This window comes from Bufo bufo, chromosome 8 (assembly GCF_905171765.1).
Source record: "Bufo bufo chromosome 8, aBufBuf1.1, whole genome shotgun sequence".
In the NCBI taxonomy this organism is placed as follows: Eukaryota; Metazoa; Chordata; class Amphibia; order Anura; family Bufonidae; genus Bufo; species Bufo bufo.
The window spans coordinates 199,201,858-199,227,969 of NC_053396.1; the positions used below are offsets into that span (position 1 = coordinate 199,201,858).

The 26,112-nt window shown below is 47.3% G+C and overlaps 2 protein-coding genes across 4 annotated transcripts in view; both read right to left on the reverse strand.

Moving 5' to 3' along the window:
• The window catches only part of VWA7 (von Willebrand factor A domain containing 7), a 48,908-nt gene extending 34,769 nt beyond the window's left edge, over positions 1-14,139 (reverse strand). Inside the window, exons 1-2 of one of the 2 annotated variants that reach the window (XM_040442746.1) lie at positions 14,072-14,139; positions 5,006-5,258 (exon numbers count right to left, since the gene is read on the reverse strand). In XM_040442746.1, coding sequence (XP_040298680.1) covers positions 5,006-5,215 — 210 coding nt within the window. In that variant the 5' untranslated portion in view covers positions 5,216-5,258; positions 14,072-14,139. The remainder of the gene's footprint in view (positions 1-5,005; positions 5,259-14,071) is intronic. The other variant, XM_040442747.1, reaches the window with a different exon arrangement.
• Positions 14,140-16,871: 2,732 nt separating this feature from the next.
• VARS1 (valyl-tRNA synthetase 1) overlaps positions 16,872-26,112 on the reverse strand; it is a 43,301-nt gene continuing 34,060 nt past the window's right edge. For both annotated transcript variants that reach the window (XM_040442770.1, XM_040442771.1), the window contains exons 21-30: positions 24,793-24,897; positions 24,547-24,615; positions 24,370-24,448; positions 23,218-23,345; positions 21,949-22,104; positions 21,645-21,851; positions 20,722-20,833; positions 18,939-19,114; positions 18,660-18,809; positions 16,872-17,083 (exon numbers count right to left, since the gene is read on the reverse strand). In XM_040442770.1, the coding sequence (XP_040298704.1) occupies positions 17,012-17,083; positions 18,660-18,809; positions 18,939-19,114; positions 20,722-20,833; positions 21,645-21,851; positions 21,949-22,104; positions 23,218-23,345; positions 24,370-24,448; positions 24,547-24,615; positions 24,793-24,897 (1,254 nt within the window). In that variant the 3' untranslated portion in view covers positions 16,872-17,011. The remainder of the gene's footprint in view (positions 17,084-18,659; positions 18,810-18,938; positions 19,115-20,721; positions 20,834-21,644; positions 21,852-21,948; positions 22,105-23,217; positions 23,346-24,369; positions 24,449-24,546; positions 24,616-24,792; positions 24,898-26,112) is intronic.

Sequence of the window (26,112 nt, forward strand, 5' to 3'; positions counted from 1 at the left end):
ACTCTTTGATCTACCTTGTTCCAGCCTTGCCTTGTTAATCTCTGTGATTCCTTGCACCTGCTACTTCCTCTTTATAAGCCCAGCCTCTTGCACCAGATCCCTGCTGGTTATTGTTCTTCTGGACTTGATCCTGCTGCATCTACTGCTGTTCCTCTGCTGCTACTGCTACCAACTTGACTGCTGCCGACCTTGGAATTGTCCCCGACTACTCTTCTGCTTGTCCCTACCAACTGACCTGCTTCCACCGTTCCTGATCCGGATTGTCTGACCACGCTCACTGCTGCCTGCCCTGAACCACCGCCTGCTAACCGATTACGCCTCTGTCTGACTACGCTGCAACTACAACCTGCCTGCGGTCCTTGCCACTGGGCTCCACCTCCAGCCAGCTATCCTCTGACTCAGGTGAGCCTGTAGGATTGTAACAGAATAACCAGCCCGAAAAATGGAGTCCGCGATGGCCACCCTGCGCAAACAAGTCTCCGAACTTCAGGAGTTTGGCACCTCTGCCCAAAAGGAAATGACTCAACTTCAAGGCGCAATCCAGAGCCAACAGAGAGAAATTATCGATTTACAGCGTCAACTACTGGACGTACGCAGCGCGGTCACAGACTCCCGCATGCCTCTCCCGTCAAAGTTTAACGGCGATCGGAGCCAGTTTCGGGGGTTCCTCAACCAGTGCCGTATCTACTTTCAGATGCAGCCGGGCTCCTTTTCCTCGGACAGAAAGAAGATCCTGTTCATCATTAACCTTCTAACTGACGAGGCCCTAGCATGGGCATCCCCATATGTGGAGTCCCACAGTCTCTTATTAAATAATCTAGACAACTTCACCACAGCCATGAGCCAAGTCTTCGACGACCCTAACCGCTGCGCGACTGCCGAGGCTAGGCTGCACAGTCTACGGCAGGGAAGACGCTCTGTAGCCGAGTATTCCTCCGAGTTCCGCCGCTGGGTCACGGACACCACCTGGAACCCCGCTGCTCAGAAAAGTCAATTTCGCCGCGGACTCTCCGAACTTATAAAGGATGAGCTCGCCAGGGTAGACGCCCCAGATGATCTGGATGACTTCGTCCAACTGTGCATCCGAATTGACCGGAGACTCGCGGAAAGAAGGAGAGAAAGACTCTGGTCCTTAGATAACAGGCCCGCGTACCCTTTCACTCCAATGACTCAGCCGGCTCACCAACCCTCCACCGAACCGATGCAGGTCGACACACTGCGCAAGACTCTATCGGCTGCTGAAAAGGAGAGACGACTGGCCGCGGGCCTCTGCCTTTACTGTGGCGAGCCAGGGCACTTCGCTATTAGGTGCCCCAATAAGACTTGCCGAACCATTGCTGTCACTGAATTACGGGAATTACAACAAGCTACAATTTCACCCTTGGCCTCTGAAACCATGGACACTACAGGTACCGGGTCCCACTTCATTGTTCCCATCCTTATCACCATTGGGGAACGACAGCTTCCCTGCTCCGCAATGCTTGACTCGGGGGCCGGCGGAAATTTCATGGACTTGACCTTCGCCCATGAGAACAACATACCACTGGTAACCAGGGCAGCCCCCATCGATCTGGAAACCGTCGATGGGACCCCGCTCTCTTCTGGGCCGGTTACGCACCAGACCGCTGATCTTCAACTTCTCGTCGAACCCGATCATCAGGAAACCATTCACTTCTCCCTGATCACCTCCCCTAAGTTTCCGGTGATCCTAGGCATCCCTTGGTTGGAAACTCACAACCCCTCGGTGGACTGGGATGCCCGCTGCATACGGTTCCGCTCGGACTTTTGTTCTCAGAACTGTTTACGTAAATCCGTCCCTTCTCCGCCCGAAGAACCTACCATATTCGGACTATCCACCAAGGAGCTTTTACCCCCTCAATATCTGGAGTTCCAGGATGTCTGTGACAAAAGAAATGCAGACAAACTGCCCCCGCATCGGCCTTATGACTGCCCGATTGAGCTGCTACCTGGAGCCGAAATACCCTTCGGCAGTATATACTCCCTCTCCGAGCCGGAACTAAAGGCCCTGAAGGAGTACTTAGACGAAAATCTAAAAAAAGGTTTTATCCGACCTTCCACATCCCCTGCAGGGGCCCCTTTCTTCTTCGTGGAGAAAAAAGACTCTTCTCTACGCCCTTGCATAGATTATCGAAAGCTCAACAACGTTACTGTGAAGAACCGGTACCCTCTCCCCCTGATTTCTGAACTCCTTGAGAGACTTCGGGCGGCAAAAGTCTTCACTAAGCTCGATCTCCGAGGAGCCTACAACCTGGTCCGAATTCGCCCGGGGGACGAGTGGAAAACCGCCTTCCGAACCCGCTATGGTCACTTTGAGTATCTGGTCATGCCTTTCGGCCTCTGCAATGCCCCTGCTACCTTCCAACATTTTATCAACGACGTCCTCAGGGACATGCTTGACCAATTTGTGGTAGCATATCTGGACGATATTTTGATTTTCTCAGAAGACCCTGAACAACATCGTGGGCATGTCCGCAGGGTGCTACAGAAACTCCGTGAACAGTCTCTCTATATTAAGCTGGAGAAGTGCGAATTTGAACAGACTTCCACCCAATTCCTCGGCTATATTATTTCACCGGAGGGCTTAAGTATGGATCCCCGGAAGATCCAGGCCGTGACTGAGTGGCCTGCCCCGAAGAACGAAAAGGAGGTCCAGAGGTTTGTAGGTTTTGCAAACTTTTATCGGAAGTTCATCAGGAACTTTTCAAAAATCATCGCCCCAATCACTCAACTAACAAAAAAGACTGTCCCCTTCGGGTGGACTCCGGAGGCACAGGAGGCCTTTGCTAAACTGAAGTCCCTCTTCACCTCTGCCCCGATCCTGGCCCACCCAAACCCTGAATTACCATTTACGGTCGAGGTGGACGCCTCCGACGCTGCGGTGGGCGCAATTCTGTCTCAACGTTCAGGGGAAAAGATGCTCCTACACCCTTGCGCTTTCTTCTCCCGCCAGATGTCCCCCGCTGAACGGAATTACGACATCGGGAATAAGGAACTGCTGGCAATCAAGGACGCTTTCACCGAGTGGAGACACTTGCTGGAGGGGGCCCATAATCCCATCTCTGTATACACTGACCACCGGAACCTAGAGTTTATCCGCAGCGCCAAGAGACTCACCGCCAAACAGACGGCCGATCTCGTACTCAGAGAGGTTTTTAGGCTACATGGGGCCCCGGACGATGTTGTTTCGGATCGGGGAGTACAGTTCACTTCCAGGTTCTGGAGAAACTTCTGTCAAGCCCTTGGGATCAAGGTGAACCTGTCTTCTGCGTTCCACCCCCAATCCAATGGGCAGACCGAGAGAACGAATCAAACCCTCGAGCAGTATTTGCGCTGTTTCGTCACCCATCTGCAGGACGACTGGCTGGACCACCTCTCTACGGCCGAGTTCGCCTATAACAATGCGGAGCACAGTTCTACCCAATACAGCCCGTTCTACGCTAACACCGGCCTACACCCAACCTTCATCCCTCACTTGCCCATTTCCACCACAGTCCCAGCTGTGGCCGAACGTCTTGCAAGTCTACAACAGGCACAGGAAAATATTCGGGACAATCTACATCGAGCCCAGAGCCGCTTCAAGCAGGCAGCGGATAAACACCGCAAACCCGCTCCGGAATTCCAGGTAGGGGACAAGGTGTGGCTCTCCACCAGAAACCTAAGCCCAAAGGTTCCCTCCCGGAAGTTGGGCCAAAAATACATGGGTCCTTTCTGGATCACGGCTCGAATCAACGAAGTCACCTTCCGACTCGACCTTCCCGACTCCATCCGAGTGCACCCGGTTTTCCACTGCTCTCTCCTGAAACCACATGTTGAGAACACTTTCCCAGGCCGCCACCCCCCTCCTCCTCCTCCGGTAAGAGTACAAGACCAGGAGGAATACACTGTGGCCAAGATCCTTGACTCCAGACTCCACCGTGGAAGGCTGCAGTATCTTGTTGGGTGGAAAGGCTATTCCCCCGAGGATGACTCCTGGGAGCCGGAGGAAAATGTCCATGCCCCCAGACTGGTAAAATCTTTCCACCAAAGACATCCCGATAAACCATCATCTGCGGTGCCCGGAGGTCACCTTGGAAGGGGGGGAGTACTGTCGGGATTCGAACCAGTGACCAGCCATGTCCCAGGCAGTAGCTCTAGCCACTAGACTACCAACCCTTCTGGATATTTCCTTCTACTGAACTCTTTGATCTACCTTGTTCCAGCCTTGCCTTGTTAATCTCTGTGATTCCTTGCACCTGCTACTTCCTCTTTATAAGCCCAGCCTCTTGCACCAGATCCCTGCTGGTTATTGTTCTTCTGGACTTGATCCTGCTGCATCTACTGCTGTTCCTCTGCTGCTACTGCTACCAACTTGACTGCTGCCGACCTTGGAATTGTCCCCGACTACTCTTCTGCTTGTCCCTACCAACTGACCTGCTTCCACCGTTCCTGATCCGGATTGTCTGACCACGCTCACTGCTGCCTGCCCTGAACCACCGCCTGCTAACCGATTACGCCTCTGTCTGACTACGCTGCAACTACAACCTGCCTGCGGTCCTTGCCACTGGGCTCCACCTCCAGCCAGCTATCCTCTGACTCAGGTGAGCCTGTAGGATTGTAACACCATGGCGGAAACCAGATACCACTAGAGTCAATGGGATCTGTCAGGTGCCATGGTGTCCATCAGATCCCAGAGTCGTCAATACCATTTTTTTATTATATGAAATTCTCCTCCTTATTAAGGTCTATATATTTTTGCCAATAGGAGAATCTGCCATATCAGGAATTTCATAAAGATGGAGGCCAGTGTGAACAGAGGCTTAGCACAGGGCAGGGAAGTTCGGCAGGGCATGCATTTGACCAAATTAAAGGGGTCAACGGACCCCTAAATATAAGATCCATCTAAAAATAACAAAATGTAGATCTACCTAAGAAATCCACAAGGTGCCCCCACATGGCCTTGCAAACAATGAGACGCCCCCCCCCCCCCCCCCCCCCATCCCCTCACCTCAAAGTCTTCCCAGCGAAGAGGGGGTCTGGTGGGATGCTTGTTGTCCAGTAGGATCTGCAGGGTGACGTTGAGCATGGCTTCTTCTGTCAGATCCTGATGAGTGAAAGATCCCCAGGTGAAGGACAGGATCTTGGACCAGAAGTTTGGGAAGAAGGCATGGCCGCCTGGTATGGCCAGGCCCCAGAGGAAGAGAAAGGGGAGGAGCATGGGGCAAGGAGATGGTTATGGATCCTTCATTGAGGGCACCTGCCTGGATGGAGAAGGACCACATATTAGTGTATGATTACCTAAAGGTCAGATAACTTTCTGGTCTACCTTACATTTCAGTAAATGTCACCAATTTCAAGATCTCTGCTTGCTGCCAATGAATGGAGGCATTTTTGGTTATACCCAGAGCCAGAAAACACTACTTTGCCCTAAATAAACACTTAAAAGGGTTGTGTCATGAAACATATACTAAGTTTTTCAAACCAGCCCCTGGATCTGAATACTTTTGTAATTGCATGTAATTAAAAATTTTGTATAGCCAAAGAGTTATTCAATAAAATGTATCTGTATAGCGCCACCTGCTGTTTATTCTTTTTCTTCTTTTTTTGTCCATCTCACTGAGCTGGTCGCACGTGCTCAGTTTAAAAGTGCACACTTTTTATGTATTTTTTTAATATAGTATCAGGTTCTTTTCTTTTTCATTTGCGGCGTATTCATGGCAGTTTTTTTTTTTTTAAAGCAGAATGTTGTAACAATTCACACGTTTGTAACAAAAAACAGACCTAAAAAAATGCATGTGACATGAAAAACACAACAAAAAAACACCATCAAATTAATGTGTGAAGGAACCCTTAAAGGGACATTATATAAAACATAGCAGCATCCCTGAGCGTGCTATTCTCCTCTTTTCGGATGACGTCCTGTCATTACTATGAGCCTCACTTATCAGAACCGTTTAACGATAAGACATTTGTCATTGTCGCCCAAAGCAACCAATCAGAGCGCACCTTTCATTTTTTAAACTGCTGTGGTAAAATGAAAGCTGAGCTCTGATTTGTCGCGAAGGGCAACAAAGACAGTCTTACTGTGAATGAGTCCTTATGTACCTCTGGAGGCTGCCATTTTTCTCCTGAGGCCAGACACCAGATCAGACCAGCTATCCAGCAGCTGCAGGGACCTTCCAGACACCCACAGCACCGCCAGTCCCTAGTCAAACTTGGAGGGGACTAGAACCTCCTTATCAGAAACCATTTGGGCTACTGGGACCCCAGAGATCATCGGTGGGTACCCTGGAAGCAAGTGTTCAGTTTCTCTGCAGTGCCACCACTGGTGAAATTGAGTATTACACACATGTCATTGAAATGAATGGGTGGTCAGTGTAACGTATGGACATGATGGGTCCTCCAGAGCGAGAGGAGTTCTTTGTGGCCGTTCTTCACTCAAGGTCCTGAATTGGAGACTTAAAGGGATCTGTACATGACTTTATGTCTAATGTAGCTTCCTCAGCCGACACTGGAGGCCATATGGCGACCAGATGAGACTTTCTCAAACACATTTCCATTTTTCTTGCTGAGTCTGCATGTTGACAGCGTTCTGTTGAATTTGAAGTTAACATGGCATCTTCACATCTCATTAGGAATGCCAAGCAGCTTTGTCACCCCCCACCCCCCCCCAACTCCAGCTGCTAATATAAACCCTGCACCCTTCCCCGCCACTGAATACGCTATTCCTCAGTCACACAAAGCCTCCTGTCACATAATTACTGCCTGCGACCCCATTATTACATCTGTGCCGCTGCTCACACTCTATTATTAATGCGATGGAGGCGAGGAGAAAATTACAATACTCAGCCCTACTGGATTACTTGACACCGAAAATTAAAATATTACATTTAAAATGTAATTTAAAAATTTAATGCAAAATTAAATTTAGCAAATTCATGTAAAAAAAATGTTTTTTAAAAAAAATCTGTCTTTTAATTGCGGCGTTAAAAAACCAAAAGTCACCTGTATTGGCTGACAATGCCATCAGCTTCCCTAGAGTCCATCCATGCCAAGGCACTGACCACCTTGGCAGCTGTGCCATTCAGGGTTCTGTGATACAGATCATGTTGGCGGTCACCCAGCTTTCCAAAAAGCTGATGGACCTAAAGAGAACAACATGGCATGTACTACTGATCTGTAGGTTTTGTATAAGGCTGGTTTTAGGAGGCCAGAAGATCTGACTCTGGACCCCGCACCGTCCTACTAAACCAGATTCAGGCACTCCGGCTGCTGTGAAACTACTACTCCCAATATGCAAAATTTCTTGGCTGTTCTTGTAACTCCCCCAGAAGTGTAAGGAGGATTCTGGGAGTAGTAGTTTTCGAACAGCTGGAGCACCTGCACTATAGAATCCTAGGGGGATCTAAGTTTGTGTCAGTAGATCCATGAGTAGTGTTGAGCGAACTTGTGTTTTAAGTTCGGCGTCTAAAGTTCGGGTTCGGGTTATCGAAGAATCGCATTATGGATTCTGCTACTACGGACCATAAGGGAATTTAGAATCCATAACGCGATTCTTCGATAACCCGACGCCGAACTTAAAACACAAGTTCGCTCAACACTATCCGTGAGGGCTCTAGATGTTAAAATGTGGCCGTATGAGTCCGGCCTATACTGTAGGGCAGTGAGCCCAAGAGCTGACACTCCGCTTGCAAATGATGCGCCGTATAAGAAAACCCTGGCACAGCAGACTCGGGAGGGCAGAGTTTTTCCACTTTTTGATTTATTACTGCATCTTTGTATCTTGAACCATCATCCTCGTGATAAAAAAAAAGTCCTGACCTACCTTCATGTACTGTAGGTCACCACAACATTAGGCTCCATTCACACGTCCGCAACGTGTTTTGAAGATCCGCAAAACATGGACACGGCAATGTCCGTGCCACGGACCGCACATCGCCGGCACTAATAGAATATGCCTATTCTTGTCAGCAATTGGACAAGAATAGGACATGTTCTATTTTTTTTTCGGGAACGGAATTGTGGACCAGGAAGTGCGGGTCCGTAATTCTATATCCGGGCAGCAGATCGTGCTGCCCCATAGAAATGAATGGTCCGCAATTCCGTTCCGCAAAATGCGGAACGAAATTGTGGACGTGTGAATGGAGCCTTAATCTTGAGACACCCGCAGATATAAGAAAGTTGCCAGGTTTTCTCATGACAACACACACGTCTTCCAGCTATGACCAATTTGACACAGGCATGTTCGGTTTGGGAAACATGTTCCGTGTGATGGCCGCATTTCCCAGACCGAACGTTGCACCTCTGACCCGAACTCACGTCATGGTGCGAGTTCCTGCCCAACCACAGATCTACTGAACTGTACTCACATAATGCCACGAGTACAGTACAGAGTAGTAGACCCGTGTTTGGGAAGGAACTCACAGCATCGTAAGTCATGAAGATGATGTGAGTTCGGGTCAGGGAAACACTTTGTCTGATGTATGCATTTCCCGGAACGAACACTGCTCCCCTGATTCGAACTGACGATTTACCATGCTGTGAGTTCCTGCCCAACCACAGGTCTACTGTACTGTACTCACATAATGTCACGAGTACAGTACAGTAGGAAGTCACAGCATCATAAGTCATGAAGAAGATGTGAGTTCGGGTCAGGGAAATACTTTGCGTGATGGCCGCATGCTCCACTGAGTACCCTTAGACTAATTTCACATGAGCGTGTTCCATCCGTGAAATATGCTTCATGTGATGGCTGCATACCCCGGACTGAATGCTGCCCCTCAGACCCGAACTCACAGCATCATCATGACTTAAACTGCTGTGAGTTCCTGCCCAACCACAGGTCTCCTGTATTGTACTCGCGCATTCTGAATGTAAAGAGATCCGTTCAGGATGCATCAGGATGTCTTCCGTTCCGTCAGCGTTCCGTTTTGTGACCAGACACAAAACCGCTGCAAGCTGCGGTTTTGTGTCCAGACGTGAAAAAACGGATTACTGAAAACAATGTAAGTTAATGGTGACGGATCCGTTTTTTTAGGAGCCTAAAAAAAACAGATCCGTCACCCATTGACTTTCAATGTATTTAGTGATTTGGATCAGTTTTTTTTCCGTTTTGATTTCACACGGAACGAATGCATCCAGATTCAGAACGGTGCGGAAACTGACCTGCGGGATGTATTTTGACATTCGCAGCACATGTATTGTTTGTGCAGATTTTACCCTTTGCAATGAAGTGGATTTGATGCTGAAACGCAACGGAAATCCGCACAGATAAGCGGCTGGCATGCACCTCTAACGACGTTTATCTTAGGAAAACAAAGGAACCAATAAAATCTGACGAGTCCGACCCTTGTTCCCCCCCCCCCCCCCCCAATATCGCGCTGCCCCATAGACACGAGATTCTCAATATCTGCAGCCCTCTGTGCTCCTACCTCAGTGCGGAGGTCGCATTGTAACCAGTGCCTATAGCCAGAACTGGGGGCTCCTGAGCTACTGGTTGGGGGCCACTGCATTAGACAATGGGCTCTCTCGTTGACAGGTCTGCTCCACGGTGCACAGTGGAACAAAAAATAAAAAAAATTTAGGACCTTTTTGCAAATCCCACATGGGAGATGTCAATCTGGCCGCAGGGATTCATTGCACATAGCAGGATACATAACTGTGCGAGAAGCGCGGTGGGAACAGGTGCCAGGAGGAGACTCTGATTCATAGGTGAGTCTCACAGGCACGCCCCTATCTATACAGCTATATGGGGCACGTGGACAGCGGTTATGCCTGCAGCGTACAAAGGTGCACGGTTACAACCTGCATACATCATACATGGGTCTATAGTGCACACATAATGTATACTTACACGCACTTATTTACCCTGACGAGTGCACACAGATCAGCGTGTACTGAAGTATACAACAGAGCGCACACGGTTATGTATAGGTCCATATTGTGCTCATAGTCTATGCATAAATCTATACAGTACACACAGGATTATGCGCACACGTCTGTAGATACTAACATGTAATGTGCACACTCCTATGTACAGATCTATACAGTACACACAAGACCATGCGCACACGTCTGTAGATACTCACATGTAAAGTGCACACTCCTATGTACAGATCTATACAGTACACACAGGACATGCGCACACGTCTGTAGATATTTACATGTAAAGTGCACACTCCTATGTACAGATCTATACAGTACACACAGGACCATGCGCACACGTCTGTAGATATTTACATGTAAAGTGCACACTCCTATGTACAGATCTATACAGTACACACAGGACCATGCGCACACGTCTGCAGATATTTACATGTAAAGTGCACACTCCTATGTACAGATCTATACAGTACACACAAGACCATGCGCACACGTCTTTAGATATTTACATGTAAAGTGCACACTCCTTGTGTGTACTGTATAGATCTGTACATAGGAGTGTGCACTTTACATGTAAATATCTACAGACGTGTGCGCATGTCCTGTGTGTACTGTATAGATCTGTACATAGGAGTGTGCACTTTACATGTGAGTATCTACAGACGTGTGCGCATGGTCTTGTGTGTACTGTATAGATCTGTACATAGACCATGTGCACACGTCTGTAGATATTTACATGTAAAGTGCACACTCCTATGTACAGATCTATACAGTACACACAGGACCATGCGCACACGTCTGTAGATATTTACATGTAAAGTGCACACTCCTATGTACAGATCTATACAGTACACAGAGGACCATGCGCACACGTCTGTAGATATTTACATGTAAAGTGCACACTCCTATGTACAGATCTATACAGTACACACAGGACCATGCGCACACGTCTGTAGATATTTACATGTAAAGTGCACACTCCTATGTACAGATCTATACAGTACACACAAGACCATGCGCACACGTCTGTAGATATTTACATGTAATGTGCACACTCCTATGTACATATCTATACAGTACACACAAGACCATGCGCACACGTCTGTAGATATTTACATGTAAAGTGCACACTCCTATGTACAGATCTATACAGTACACACAAGACCATGCGCACACGTCTGTAGATATTTACATGTAATGTGCACACTCCTATGTACATATCTATACAGTACACACAGGACCATGCGCACACGTCTGTAGATATTTACATGTAAAGTGCACACTCCTATGTACAGATCTATACAGTACACAGAGGACCATGCGCACACGTCTGTAGATATTTACATGTAAAGTGCACACTCCTATGTACAGATCTATACAGTACACACAAGACCATGCGCACACGTCTGTAGATATTTACATGTAAAGTGCACACTCCTTGTGTGTACTGTATAGATCTGTACATAGGAGTGTGCACTTTACATGTAAATATCTACAGACGTGTGCACATGGTCTTGTGTGTACTGTATAGATCTGTACATAGACCATGTGCACACGTCTGTAGATATTTACATGTAAAGTGCACACTCCTATGTACAGATCTATACAGTACACAGAGGACCATGCGCACACGTCTGTAGATATTTACATGTAAAGTGCACACTCCTATGTACAGATCTATACAGTACACACAGGACCATGTGCACATGTCTGTAGTTACTCACATGTAAAGTGCACACTCCTATGTACAGATCTATACAGTACACACAGGACCATGTGCGCACGTCTGTAGATATTTACATGTAAAGTGCACACTCCTATGTACAGATCTATACAGTACACACAGGACCATGCGCACACGTCTGTAGTTACTCACATGTAAAGTGCACACTCCTATGTACAGATCTATACAGTACACACAGGACCATGCGCACACGTCTGTAGATATTTACATGTAAAGTGCACACTCATATGTACCGATCTTTACAGTACACACAGGACCATGTGCACACGTCTGTAGATATTTACATGTAATGTGCACACTCCTATGTACAGATCTATACAGTACACACAAGACCATGCGCACACGTCTGTAGATACTAACATGTAAAGTGCACACTCCTATGTACAGATCTATACAGTCCACACAGGACCATGCGCACACGTCTGTAGATACTCACATGTAAAGTGCACACTCCTATGTACATATCTATACAGTACACACAGGACCATGCGCACACGTCTGTAGATATTTACATGTAAAGTGCACACTCCTATGTACAGATCTATACAGTCCACACAGGACCATGCGCACACGTCTGTAGATACTCACATGTAAAGTGCACACTCCTATGTACAGATCTATACAGTACACACAGGACCATGCGCACACGTCTGTAGATATTTACATGTAAAGTGCACACTCCTATGTACAGATCTTTACAGTACACACAGGACCATGCGCACACGTCTGTAGATATTTACATGTAAAGTGCACACTCCTATGTACAGATCTATACAGTCCACACAGGACCATGCGCACACATCTGTAGATACTCACATGTAAAGTGCACACTCCTATGTACATATCTATACAGTACACACAGGACCATGCGCACACGTCTGTAGATATTTACATGTAAAGTGCACACTCCTATGTACAGATCTATACAGTACACACAGGACCATGCGCACACGTCTGTAGATATTTACATGTAAAGTGCACACTCCTATGTACAGATCTTTACAGTACACACAGGACCATGCGCACACGTCTGTAGATATTTACATGTAAAGTGCACACTCCTATGTACAGATCTATACAGTACACACAGGACCATGCGCACACGTCTGTAGATATTTACATGTAAAGTGCACACTCCTATGTACAGATCTTTACAGTACACACAGGACCATGCGCACACGTCTGTAGATACCCACATGTAATGTGCACACTCCTATGTACAGATCTATACAGTACACACAAGACCATGCGCACACGTCTGTAGATATTTACATGTAAAGTGCACACTCCTATGTACAGATCTATACAGTACACACAGGGCCATGCGCACACGTCTGTAGATATTTACATGTAAAGTGCACACTCCTATGTACAGATCTATACAGTACACACAGGACCATGCGCACACGTCTGTAGATACCCACATGTAAAGTGCACACTCCTATGTACAGATCTATACAGTACACACAAGACCATGCGCACACGTCTGTAGATATTTACATGTAAAGTGCACACTCCTATGTACATATCTATACAGTACACACAGGACCATGCGCACACGTCTGTAGATATTTACATGTAAAGTGCACACTCCTATGTACAGATCTTTACAGTACACACAGGACCATGCGCACACGTCTGTAGATACCCACATGTAATGTGCACACTCCTATGTACAGATCTATACAGTACACACAGGACCATGCGCACACGTCTGTAGATATTTACATGTAAAGTGCACACTCCTATGTACAGATCTTTACAGTACACACAGGACCATGCGCACACGTCTGTAGATACCCACATGTAATGTGCACACTCCTATGTACAGATCTATACAGTACACACAAGACCATGCGCACACGTCTGTAGATATTTACATGTAAAGTGCACACTCCTATGTACAGATCTATACAGTACACACAGGACCATGCGCACACGTCTGTAGATACCCACATGTAATGTGCACACTCCTATGTACAGATCTATATAGTACACACAAGACCATGCGCACACGTCTGTAGATATTTACATGTAAAGTGCACATTCCTATGTACAGATCTATACAGTACACACAGGACCATGTGCACACGTCTGTAGATACTCACATGTAAAGTGCACACTCCTATGTACAGATTTATACAGTACACACAGGACCATGCGCACACGTCTGTAGATACTCACATGTAAAGTGCACACTCCTATGTACAGATCTATACAGTACACACCTGTAGGTGTAGATACTCACGTGTGGTGAAGTGCACAGCTCTATGTATAGACCCACAACGTACGCACACAATTGACAACTGAGACAGGTGCACACACCTATATTAACCCTTACAGCGCCAAGCTTACGCCCCCCCCCCCCATGCCTATTTCTACAAATCTCTTCATCAAACCTCCTAATTGCTGTGTCACTAGTCATCACCCCCATCATCCCCTCCGCACCTGCAGTTCTCGGCCACCCTTCAGCGTCCTCACCCAGACCTCTAATCTTCTACTTTACAGTCGCCACTTCGGAGTGTTCATCAGCCCGATAAATGACAGCGGGTCCCTCCCTCCGCTCTTAAAGGGACAGCAGCAAATTATTCACCAAGGCTGCATGTCAAGAGAGTTACTTTTTTTGTGTGTGTGTGCGGGGAGACAAGCGGTGTCACAGAAAAAGGAAGCAATCATCTGAAAGCAATGCGATCACAAATAGACCGGGGGCGGCCCCAGGACAGGGCAGTGCAGAAAAAGTCACTCACAAAATTTTTTTTTTTTTTTTTTTCTTTATTTAAATTTAAAAAAACTCTGGATCCAAAATGAGTAAAACGTAGAGATTCACAGTGGTGTGGCCCCTTTAATCCGGCTTCTTTGTGTGCACGTCTTTTGTGTCTGCGCACAAGTAACAGGTCACAAATCCTTTGTGCTCCCACAAAAAGCCGAGGCTGGGGGGGAGCGTGAGAAAGTAAGCGCTTAGGCACTAACCCCCCCCCAGGAATAGCCAAGTGCATCTCCCTAATGGATGCTTAGGCGCTAGGACTGGGGCACATAGGTCTTTATAAGCTGCAATACAGTGGCCCCAAGAGCTGACACTCCATATACTGTAAGTGCGCTGGTGTTCTTCGGTTTTAGATCATTTTTTGGAGGATATTATATACCGCCATCGTGTGTATTATTGCACAGTTCTGCTCTTGTTATTCGCAGCCATGTGAATGGGATTAGGTTCTGAAGCGGCGTCATGGGACTGAGCCCCGCAGAGAGGACGGCTGCTCGCAGCTGCACCAGCCAATTAACTCCGGCGCGTTTCCTTAAAGAACCTTTCGTTTAAAAGAGAAACTGTCTCTGGCTTCTGCATCGACCCTTTATCTTCATGTTACATAGAGCCTCGTGTCTCCGTTATTGTATACGCAGCTCCCTTTAAGCTTAAAGAAACAGTACACTTATTATGCCAATCCCGTCTACTACTTGCTGTGCGGTTTAAAAAAGGGATTGGGGCACATTTACTAAAAGGCGTAAAATAGCCACAAGTCCCCCCTTCTCGAACCGGCCGTGCGACAATATTTAGTCGCGTGGCCGGTTTTACGCCATGTCTGCCAGTGAGGCGTGAGGGGGTGGGGCCCTGGCACATTTATTTACATTTACACTTGGAAGCAGGCGTAATTGTTAAGATTTAAAAAAAAAAACTAAGCCGAAGGTAGTAGTTTTTACACCGGGTGCACAGACTGCTATAAATGCACCTAATAGATGACAAGGCGCATGCGCAGGGAGGGAATCGAAGTCCAGTATAAAAAGCCGGCTCTTTTTACTCCGATCGCCGTCATAGATGTGCTGTTAGGGTATAGGGGGGTCGTAGAGGGGTCTACACACTCCGCTTGTTCAAATATTACACTGGACATTTATTTGGGGCATTTTTTTTTAAACTGATGATCTATCTTCTGGATAGATCATCAGCATCTGATCGTCGGGGGGGGGGGGGGTTCGACACCGGGGACCCCCCGCCGATCAGCTGTTTGAGAAGGCAGCTGCCTTCTCTTGGTTTCCCTCAGGCGCAGTGACGTCACGACTAGTATCACTGGCCTGGGCGGGGCTAAGCTCTGTTCACTTGAATGGAGCTTAGCCCCGCCCAGGCCATTGATACTAGTCGTGACATCACTGGGCCTGCGGTAAACAGTGAGAAGGCCACGGCGCTGCTGCCAGTGCTTCCTGCCTTCTCAAACAGCTGAAACCCGGGACCCCCGCCGGTCAGATGCTGATGATCTATCCAGAGGATAGATCATCAGTTTAAAAAAACTGCAGAACCCCTTTAAGGCCCATGGAAATTTTATTAAAAATAAATAAATAAATAATAATAATAATAATAATTTACTTCCTAAGTAACTTTCAAAATAGTCTTCATTAAAGATTTCCTACCATCTTGCTTCTGCAGTGTGTGTGCACGTCCTTCACCTAGCTGGTAGTGCTGCTGAATCTGACATACCGGTATGCTAAACGCACAAAACAAACACATGTCTGCTAAATGAACAAACCCAGTTCTGCTACAGGCACACGCAGCTCCGCTACACAACAAACACAGCTTGGCTACATGCACACAGCTCTGCAACACACAGAGACATAGGGTACAGCCTTGGTAATAGACAAGGAGACACTGGTTGCTTGGGACAACTAAGCCAGTTTTTCCTTTACCCTATAGGGTCCATCTGTACTCATTTCTTGCACTACTCGTCTGGATCTGCCCACCGGTGACATCATCGCAGGTCCTTGACGTGCAGCACTTTCATCCCCATGAATTGCGGCTTGGGGAGACCTTCGGCCAGAGTTACACCTCACGCCTCTCTCATTGATCCAGTAGAGCGCTGTACGAGTGCTTTGCCGGATCATTAAGGAAACAGTCAGAGGGTCCTGCACTGCTTGACCACCCTGATTGCGGACTATAAGATGCAAGCCATTTCTTGCTACACACAGCTGAGGGTTTGCTCCACGTGTATCTAGCTTAGACTATGCTCAGACTGGCAGCACAAATCTTGCTACAATACAAATGGTTCTGTGCAGTGAAATGTATCTGAGGATTGTCTACACTAGATACAATGGTAGCAAACCCTCAGCAGTGAACAAAAAGTGGGTTTTGCCCATAGCAACCACCTGAATTACAGGTGTTAAAAAATAAATTAAAAAAATGGTGAAAAATGATTGGATGAATCTCAATTTCCCCCATTGCTGAGAAGTTCCCCCTCGTCCCCTCAGGAATCCACACGCTGAGCCGTCCTTGGTTCTACAGGATTTATTACATACAATACACCCTGCAAGACAATTCTAGAACAACATTGTCCTCTTCTCTAAAAAAGATAAAGTTCTGGAGCAGCATCCGGGCCGCAGGCGAGTCCTGCAAAAGCCGAAAATAATTTACTACTGGACCATGCCCTGGAAACTGCTCATGGCTTCCTCCACCTTCTGGTATTCTGTTTCAAACTGCTTCATCTGAGGGAACATAGAAAGTGGAGACAAACAAGTAAAAAGAATGCACACAGTAGAATGATAAGTCAGTAATGTCACAGTAGAGGGGGTAATACAGTGATGTCACGTTAAAGGGGGTAATCCACACAGCGGGGTCAAAATACAGGGGGTATTACACACAGCGATGTCACGGTACAGAGGGTAATACACACAGCGATGTCACAGAGTGGGGGTAATACACACAGTGATGTCACAGTACAGGGGGTAATACACACAGCGATGTCACAGTACAGAGGGTAATACACACAGTGATGTCACAGTACAGAGGGTAATACACACAGCGATGTCACAGTACAGAGGGTAATACACACAGCGATGTCACAGTACAGAGGGTAATACACACAGCGATGTCACAGTATAGGGGGTAATACACACAGCGATGTCACAGAGTGGGGGTAATACACACAGTGATGTCGCAGTAGAGGGGGTAATACACACTGTGATGTCACGGTACAGAGGGTAATACACACTGTGATGTCACGGTACAGAGGGTAATACACACAGCGATGTCACAGAGGGGGGGTAATACACACAGCGATGTCACAGAGGGGGGGTAATACACACAGCGATGTCACAGAGGGGGGTAATACACACAGCGATGTCACAGAGGGGGGGTAATACACACAGTGATGTCACAGTACAGGGGGTAATACACACAGTGATGTCACAGTACAGGGGGTAATACACACTGCGATGTCACAGTACAGGGGGTAATACACACAGTGATGTCACAGTACAGGGGGTAATACACACTGCGATGTCACAGTACAGGGGGTAATACACACAGTGATGTCACAGTACAGGGGGTAATACACACAGCGATGTCACAGTACAGAGGGTAATACACACAGCGATGTCACAGTATAGGGGGTAATACACACAGCGATGTCACAGTATAGGGGGTAATACACACAGCGATGTCACAGAGTGGGGGTAATACACACTGTGATGTCACAGTACAGGGGGTAATACACACAGTGATGTCACAGTACAGGGGGTAATACACACTGCGATGTCACAGTACAGGGGGTAATACACACAGTGATGTCACAGTACAGGGGGTAATACACACAGTGATGTCACGGTACAGAGGGTAATACACACAGTGATGTCACAGTACAGGGGGTAATACACACAGTGATGTCACAGTACAGGGGGTAATACACACAGTGATGTCACAGTACAGGGGGTAATACACACAGTGATGTCACAGTACAGGGGGTAATACACACTGCGATGTCACAGTACAGGGGGTAATACACACAGTGATGTCACAGTACAGGGGGTAATACACACTGCGATGTCACAGTACAGGGGGTAATACACACTGCGATGTCACAGTACAGGGGGTAATACACACAGTGATGTCACAGTACAGGGGGTAATACACACAGTGATGTCACAGTACAGGGGGTAATACACACAGTGATGTCACGGTAGAGGGGGTAATACACACAGCGATGTCACTGTGCCACCTGTAGGCAGAGGCTGGTATTGTTAGTGAATAACCATCCAGGTTGCAGGGTTGTCCTGGTCTCACCTTTTCAGAGTCCTGCTGCTGCACGGTGGGGGGAACCTTGGTGCGGTAGTCCGCTCCCCCCATCCGCTCACGTAACTTTGCCAGCTGTCGGCTCAGCTCGGTCTTCTTTAACAGCAGCTTGCCCAGCTCTCTGTCCACGTCGATGAGCCCCTGCAGAAGAGAGACACACATGGAGCCACTGAGTCTTCCACCATTGGAGAAATGTATAATGTGGACGGAAAAGCAGCGGGACGTTGGCGCTGGAGACGCCGTTTCATCTGTACTGGCGGTTCTTTTTACCTTCAGCATCATGAAAACCGTAGCCTTATCAGAAGCCGTGTTGACGGCGCTCCCAGCTGGGGCTGGATCCCGAGGCTCAAGGATTGCCAGGGAGCGGGAGGAAGAGAGGACGGTGATATACGAGGTGTGGGCAACAACCACAGCTTTCGTGTCGGCGTCCTGACATTTCACGTAACCTGAAACAAGAAGATGCAAAAAGCTGGAGAGACGATTAAACACTTAAAGAAGAGCGGTCACCTCCCCCGACATGTCTGCCTCAGCAATGACTTGCACCCCTCTTGCAAGGACCATTCTTATGAATATGTTGTGCCGTTCCTCTATTATTCCTGCTAGAAGTTATGAACGAACTGCATTGAAGACCTAGATGGGAGTTTCCAGTTGCACAGTCCTCCGATGCTGACAGCACTGACTGGATAGTGTCAGACCGTGCAGGGACACCCCCCCCCCCCCCCCCAACTGGTAACACCCAGCTGAACCTTCATTACAAACTGCTAGCAATTCATGAATACATTCCAGCAGGAATAGTACAGGGATGGCACAACAGAGTCATAAGAAGAGATGCTTCAGAATTGATATTACATGGGGGGGGGGGGGGGTGCAATTTAGTTACCACAACAGACACGTCAGGAGAGGGGACGGCTCCTCTTGACGCTGGACTTAGACGCCGTTGTGTCAGCGGTCAATACCGTCCGCAGTATTTATATAGTGAATAGGACAAGCCCTGATCAATGTCAGATGATGCGGAAAGAATTTTATCACTTTATGGCACTAAAGGGTTAATAGGCAACCAACCTTTATGGTTAAAACACTAGTGACAGACGGTGTATAGGTATGGGCTAGCGCAAAGTCCAGACTCTGTACAAAGACCACGCCTTGATGCTACATACAATTATACGTTTAAAGAACTCCCGCCACCTCCCCTGACATGTCTGCTTTAGTGACCACTGGCATCCCCCACGGAATGTCAATTCTGGAGCATCTATTCCTATGACTCCTTTATTATTCCTTCTAGTTATGAATGAATTGCTAGCAGTTTGCAGTGAAGGTCCAGAGGGGGGTTACCAGTCTGACACTATTTAATCAGTGCTGCCAGCGTCAGCCTGTGCAGGGACACCCTCCCCCCAACTGGTAACCCCCTCTGGACCTTCACTGCAAACGGCTAGCAATTCATTCATTCATAACTTCTAGTAGGAATAACAGAAGACTGGCCCATCAGAGAGAGAGTCAGAGGAACAGTTTCTCCAGAATTGCTATTAAATGGGGAATGCAAGCAGTTACTAAGACAGACATGTCAGGAGAGGGGATGCCATGATGCATTACATATTACTGCTAGGCAATGAAAAGGTTAAGGTGGCAGCCTGGCTGCTGTTGGAGAAGGCATACATGGATGGATGTCAACATGCCCAATCATTTGCCATCCTGAGAGGTGAGCACTGTCAGAAACGGGTGGCCGCACTATACCCTCCTCCTACGGCAGTAAACACGCCTGCTCGGCTGATCTGTATCTCACGTGTAGGACTGGCAGGAGGACATGTCCACCTTTCACTATTAAAATGTACTTATTTTCTAAACGATTCCAAAATGCTGTGCAAAATTATTTTATAACACCTTTTTCCTAAAGCTCAGAGCCCAGTTTTAATCTGATCCCGAACTCTAAAATCCCCTTGTACAGCCTGCTGCCACCACTAGGGGGTGCTCACAACATACAGATTTATACAGTGGGTTCATAGACCACTGGCCCGTGGCAGGAGCGTTCTCCGATCTACCGGTGCCTACTACTCACAGTCAGCCTTGGTCTTGGTGAGATTATAATCGGCCCGCAGAGACCGGATGGATTTCACGATCAGTAAAGCCAGATCCATATTCTTCTCTATTTCCTCGTCTCGCCAACGGAACTAGGAGGACAGAAACGACGGTGAGTGCCACCCTACACAGACCGTTCCGACAGGATCCACTCCACACAGGCTTAGGACGGTCCCATCCTTACAATAAGTCCTCATCAGCAGATGGATGGACTCCCAAGCACCGCAGCGCTCCAGCGCACTCCAGGCGGTACTTTTAGTAGTGGTGGTGCCTGGTATTGCATTTACTTAAAGTGTAGCTGTCATTCTTTATATATGCAGTACATCATACAGATGTAGCAAAGTGGATGTTCACATCATTAATGTCCCTGTGCATATTGCAAGGCTCTTTAAAAAGGGCATCTGTCAGCAGTTTTGTACCCATCTACCTGTGTTGGTTCCATGTTCATACGCGCCCGCAGTGCTGAGAAAAACTATGTTTTAATATACTCCTCTAGGAGCAATATGCACGTTGCTATTCCTCCTAGAAATCTGCTGACAGATGCCCTTTAATGGCCGAGACCAGGGGAACTTTACAAACGCAATTCATAGTACAGATGTAGCAGAGTTGATGTTAAGATCATTAATGTCCCTGTAGATATCTCGGGGCTCTTTATTGGGTAGGATGTAACTTACTGTGTAGCTACCTATCGGTGGCACTAGAGGAACGTTTTCTTCCCCAACCCTACCTATAGGTGGCAGTAGAAAGACTGCTTTCTTTCTTCTAGAGGAGAGCCATTTTACATACCTCTCCCTAAAAATATGGCTCACCCTGCCCGAGATGCTGCACACCCCCCTCTACATGACGACACAACGGTCCTGCTCCTAAATCTAGAGATAAATACGGTATTATAGAGGCGGTCACCTCTGTAGCATCAGGATAAGGAGTGACGGCTATACTGGGGAACGTCTCAGAGGACCGTCGGGGGAGTCGCTGATAAAGCTCCTCTGTGAGGAACGGCATGAAGGGTGAGAGGAGTCGGAGGCCAGCGTCCAGGCACGTGTAGAGCATGTTCCTGGCTACGGCAATGGCGATTTCATCTGTGCTGGAGAACACAGGCTTCAAACATTCCTGACGAAGAAGAAAACAACACAAAGGACAGTGAAAAGAAGATGGAAAAAAGACAATGATGGTGGAAAGTTCATATCCATGAACTGTAGGTCCTTACCAGGTAGACGTCGCACAGGTCATACAACCAGAAGTTGTACACGGCTGTGGTGATCCCTGGGAAGTCGTAATTCTGGAAGCCAGTGTCGCAAAGATCCACCGCTAAACTGAGACGACTCAGAATCCAGAGATCCACCAGACTCTCCTGTCCAGAGGGCTGAAACGGGACACGGATTAGAGGGCAAGGCACCAGGCCCATGAAGGTTGGGCTTCACTTGTGTCGCCGGCTTGAAGCAATTTTGTTGCACGTACAAGGTCATAAACCATAATGGCGGCCTACACGACTCCCTTCAAGGGAATCTCGAATGAGAGCGAGTGTGTCGCCTTTAACAACATTAGAACTTCTCATCAAGTCCTGGTCAGACTACCTGCTCAACATCACTACTGTGTTTTGTAGGGGGAAAGGTGTTATGATAAGTGGGTGGGGGGCTCTCATGGGATATTGCACTCTTTTAGATTTGGGTGCGTTGGATCCGTATCGCTGGCTTTAGTTGGTGGGAGGTAGTGGAGGTAGGACCCTGATAACCGTCTCTTCGCTAGGGGTTGGGTGGGAATTCTGGGGCACATGCCTTGTTCTTTATGGATACTGTATTATGTGGGATGCTGTTGTCCCTATTGTTTGTATACATTTCAAAAAAAATGTTCAATAAAAATTATCTGATTTAAAAAAAAGAAGTTCTCATCAAGAATGGTGGATTTAGGTCTCCTATAGAGTAAACGGATCACGACTCGAAGGGCTGTTTCACACGAGCGAGGCCATTGCAGGAATCTCACTCCATGCGCGAGCGCCATCCTCCGTTCTGGACTTGCAGGAGCACGCGGCATTATCATGATTTATAATGCTGTGTGCCTCTGCTTGACCTTCCTTCTACAGGATCACGGTGACATAAAGCTGTCAGTATCATCCTGTACCGTGGGCTAGGTCTTATTTTCGGGGAAACACGGTAGAAGTAAGGTCACGCAGAAGCACACAGCGTTATAAATCATGTATAGGGATGAGCAAACTTGTGTTTCACGTTCGGCATACAAAGTTCGGGTTATCTAAGAATTCAGTTATGGATCCCGCTAACACGGACCATAACTTATGGCCGAACTTGAAACACAGGTTGGCTCATCGCTAATCATGATAATGTCGTGCTCTCCTGTAAGTCCAGAACGGAGGATCACTCACACGGAGCGCGATACCCGCCATGGCCTCGCTGTGCACTACCGTCCACCCAACTAACTAAACCGATGTGAACCTGGAGACCTCCCTCTTACCACCACTCACCAGTGAAGATGGAGGAGGGACATAGTTATCTCCCAGGCCCCGCATGGCGAACTTGGTTGCATTCCAGAGTTTGTTGCAGAAATGACGATAACCGAGGATCCTGTTGACATCGAGGTTAATATCTCGGCCTGAAAATAATTAATTACGAGGTAAAATAATTGATTTCTAATCATAAACTACCAACACGTCTTACCATATCCTAAAACTATCTGAATCTCCTTTTCGGATACTGAGCTTCCAATCTACTGTCTGGGCAAAAATGTGTGGGCTGCCTGCTACCACTAGGGGGAGCTCTCTGCCTACTGTTTGCACATTAAACTTCCTAATAACACAGCATGCAGTAAGCTCATGACCTCCCTCTAGTGGTGACGGCAGAAAGCCTGAATCTTATTTTTTAAAGGGATTTTCAAGGTCTCATCATTCCACCTTCATTAATCCTAACTTGGCTGCAAAAGAAAGTTTCCAATATGCTTACTTTCTCGAAGTTGCATGGATAGGCCACACGACACACCTGTGCTCCGAAATTCTACATCTGCCGACATCACGTCCTTCAGTCAGAACACTTGGTTTCTGATCAATGGACGGCATGTCATTTCCACAGCCCAGTGTAAACTACATGCTGTCGACGGGCTAAGAACCATTTGTCTTCATAGCGCACATGCAAACTCCTGAATCCACCTAACCTGCACATGCACCAGGGAGATGATAGTTGTGGCCCCATACACCCCCTTCCCCCACACACACCCAACCCCCCCCCCCCCCCCATCAATTCTGGGCTGCACAAGTGACTTGCCCATCCATAAACCAGATCGGAAAACGGGTATTCAGACTGAAGAACGAGATGTCGGTGGATATAGGATTTCCGGAGATAAGTTCGATCCACACAACGTCGAGAAGGTAAGTATAGAGGACACTTTCTTCTGCAGGCCGGTTAGGATTAATTAATGTGGGTTGATGAATCTCCACTGGGTCCAAGAAACCCCTTTAACTAGGACTCTGCAGGGAATCTGGAGCACTCCTCAGAAATAAGGAGCTCCGATTGTTATAAAGATGTTTTAAGAAGCTAGTCGGCACTGAATTTCGCACCATAAACAAGAAGACGCTAAAAGCTGGACATTCCCTTTAAGGCCAACCACAGGACTGTAAACCTACCCTGACTGGTATACGCGCACAAAGCAAATCTCAGGGCATCTGTTCCACACTCGGGGATCCCACTAGGATAATCCGCTTTCTAAGGAGTAAAGGACAGACAGTTTTATTACATGGTCCATCAGCCGACCTGGTATGGTGATGGATGGGACTCCGCGCTGAGCAGGGATCTGGACTCACCTGTCCTTCCTTGGCTCGTTCCATCTCAGCAGGATCCAGGTTACTGTCAAGAAGTTGGGTGTGAAGACCCTGGGAAAGTAGACAGAAGGGTTAAAGGGGCCGAAACGCCGCCGATCAGATATTGAGGATAGGCCATCACTTGTAAAGAAGTGGAAGCCCCTTTAAGGAGACAAACGCATACATTTATGATGACTTCTTGATTTGACATCCCACCTCAGCGCTTCCCCTTCCACATGATCTCCTTACCTCCAGGGTAATACCTTTGATCACGTCCAGGGGGTCAATGACATTGCCCAAGGATTTACTCATCTTGCGGCCATGAGCATCACGCACTATAGCATGGAGGTACACCTGAGGGAGGACAAGAAGATGAAGGTGACATGAGTACTATGTAAATACCTTATCTATATAGTTCTGACCTCCAGTTACGTCCTGCATTATAGTCACAGCTGCATTCATAATTCTGTAAGCTTCAGAGCTGAACTCTCTGATGCTTATGTAATGTAAAAAGTTTGTGGATAGCTCACCACCCTTCTCAATACGGTAAGGGTGCTCTAGTCGAGGGGCTGCTCACTCAGTCAGTCCAATGGTATAGAATAAAAGGATAGAAAAATGACTGGCACTCACTATGTGGTACACATCAAACGTACTATTTATTATCTGCCCAATCAGCGATGGAGTAGTAGCAGCAACACATACAATTTAAAACAACATTACAATAAAAATATGCACTAAAAAAAAAACCCTAAAAGGAATAAAAATGCTTAAATGCCCTGGTTGTATGGATATGTAAATACAAAAACACATATGTCAAAACATGGGACCTCCTGGGATATATGGATACCAACAATATTGCTTAGCGGTGTGTATCCTGATCAATCCTGTTGAAGATAATGTCTCTTAAGTGGCATAAATCACCAAACCAATTGGTCTCCTATATAATGTCCACAGTCTGTGTATTCAATTGTTCCGGATCCAAACGGACATCCACAAGTTACAATGGCTATGATATTGATACTGCTGGGGGATATCACTCCCCTAAATATAATGCTTACTTCAGCAGTCCTTTGGCCGGTTTGTATTACGGCCTTGACATAGAATCTGTTGGAGGTAAATATCGCTTACCCTTAGACGAGTGTTACAGACAGTCCGGTTTGGCCGCTCGCTGTACCGCTCACTTACAGCGTCCTGGGCGGGTTTACAGCAGTCAGGCCCTGGTCACTCGCTGCACCGCTCACTCTCGGCGTCCTCGCACTCTGGTATTGAACACGTGGTATCTCAGAGGTATCGCGGGACTTGGAAATTCACTTCCGGTATTCCTGTGAGAAGGTGCTTTCGGTAAGATGTAGAGATGGAGCGCTCCACTTATGAAGGATGATTTAAATCTTTATCATCATATCCGGAATATTGCTGTAGACAGGGATATAACGCTAAACGCGTTTCGAGGACTTCCGTCCTCTTCCTCAGTAGCTATATCCCTGTTGAAACGTCATCCCCTTTTATATCGTCACAAGCAATCTACAAAATCTGGGCTGGAATCCTTTATTTGTATGATGCGATTTCTTC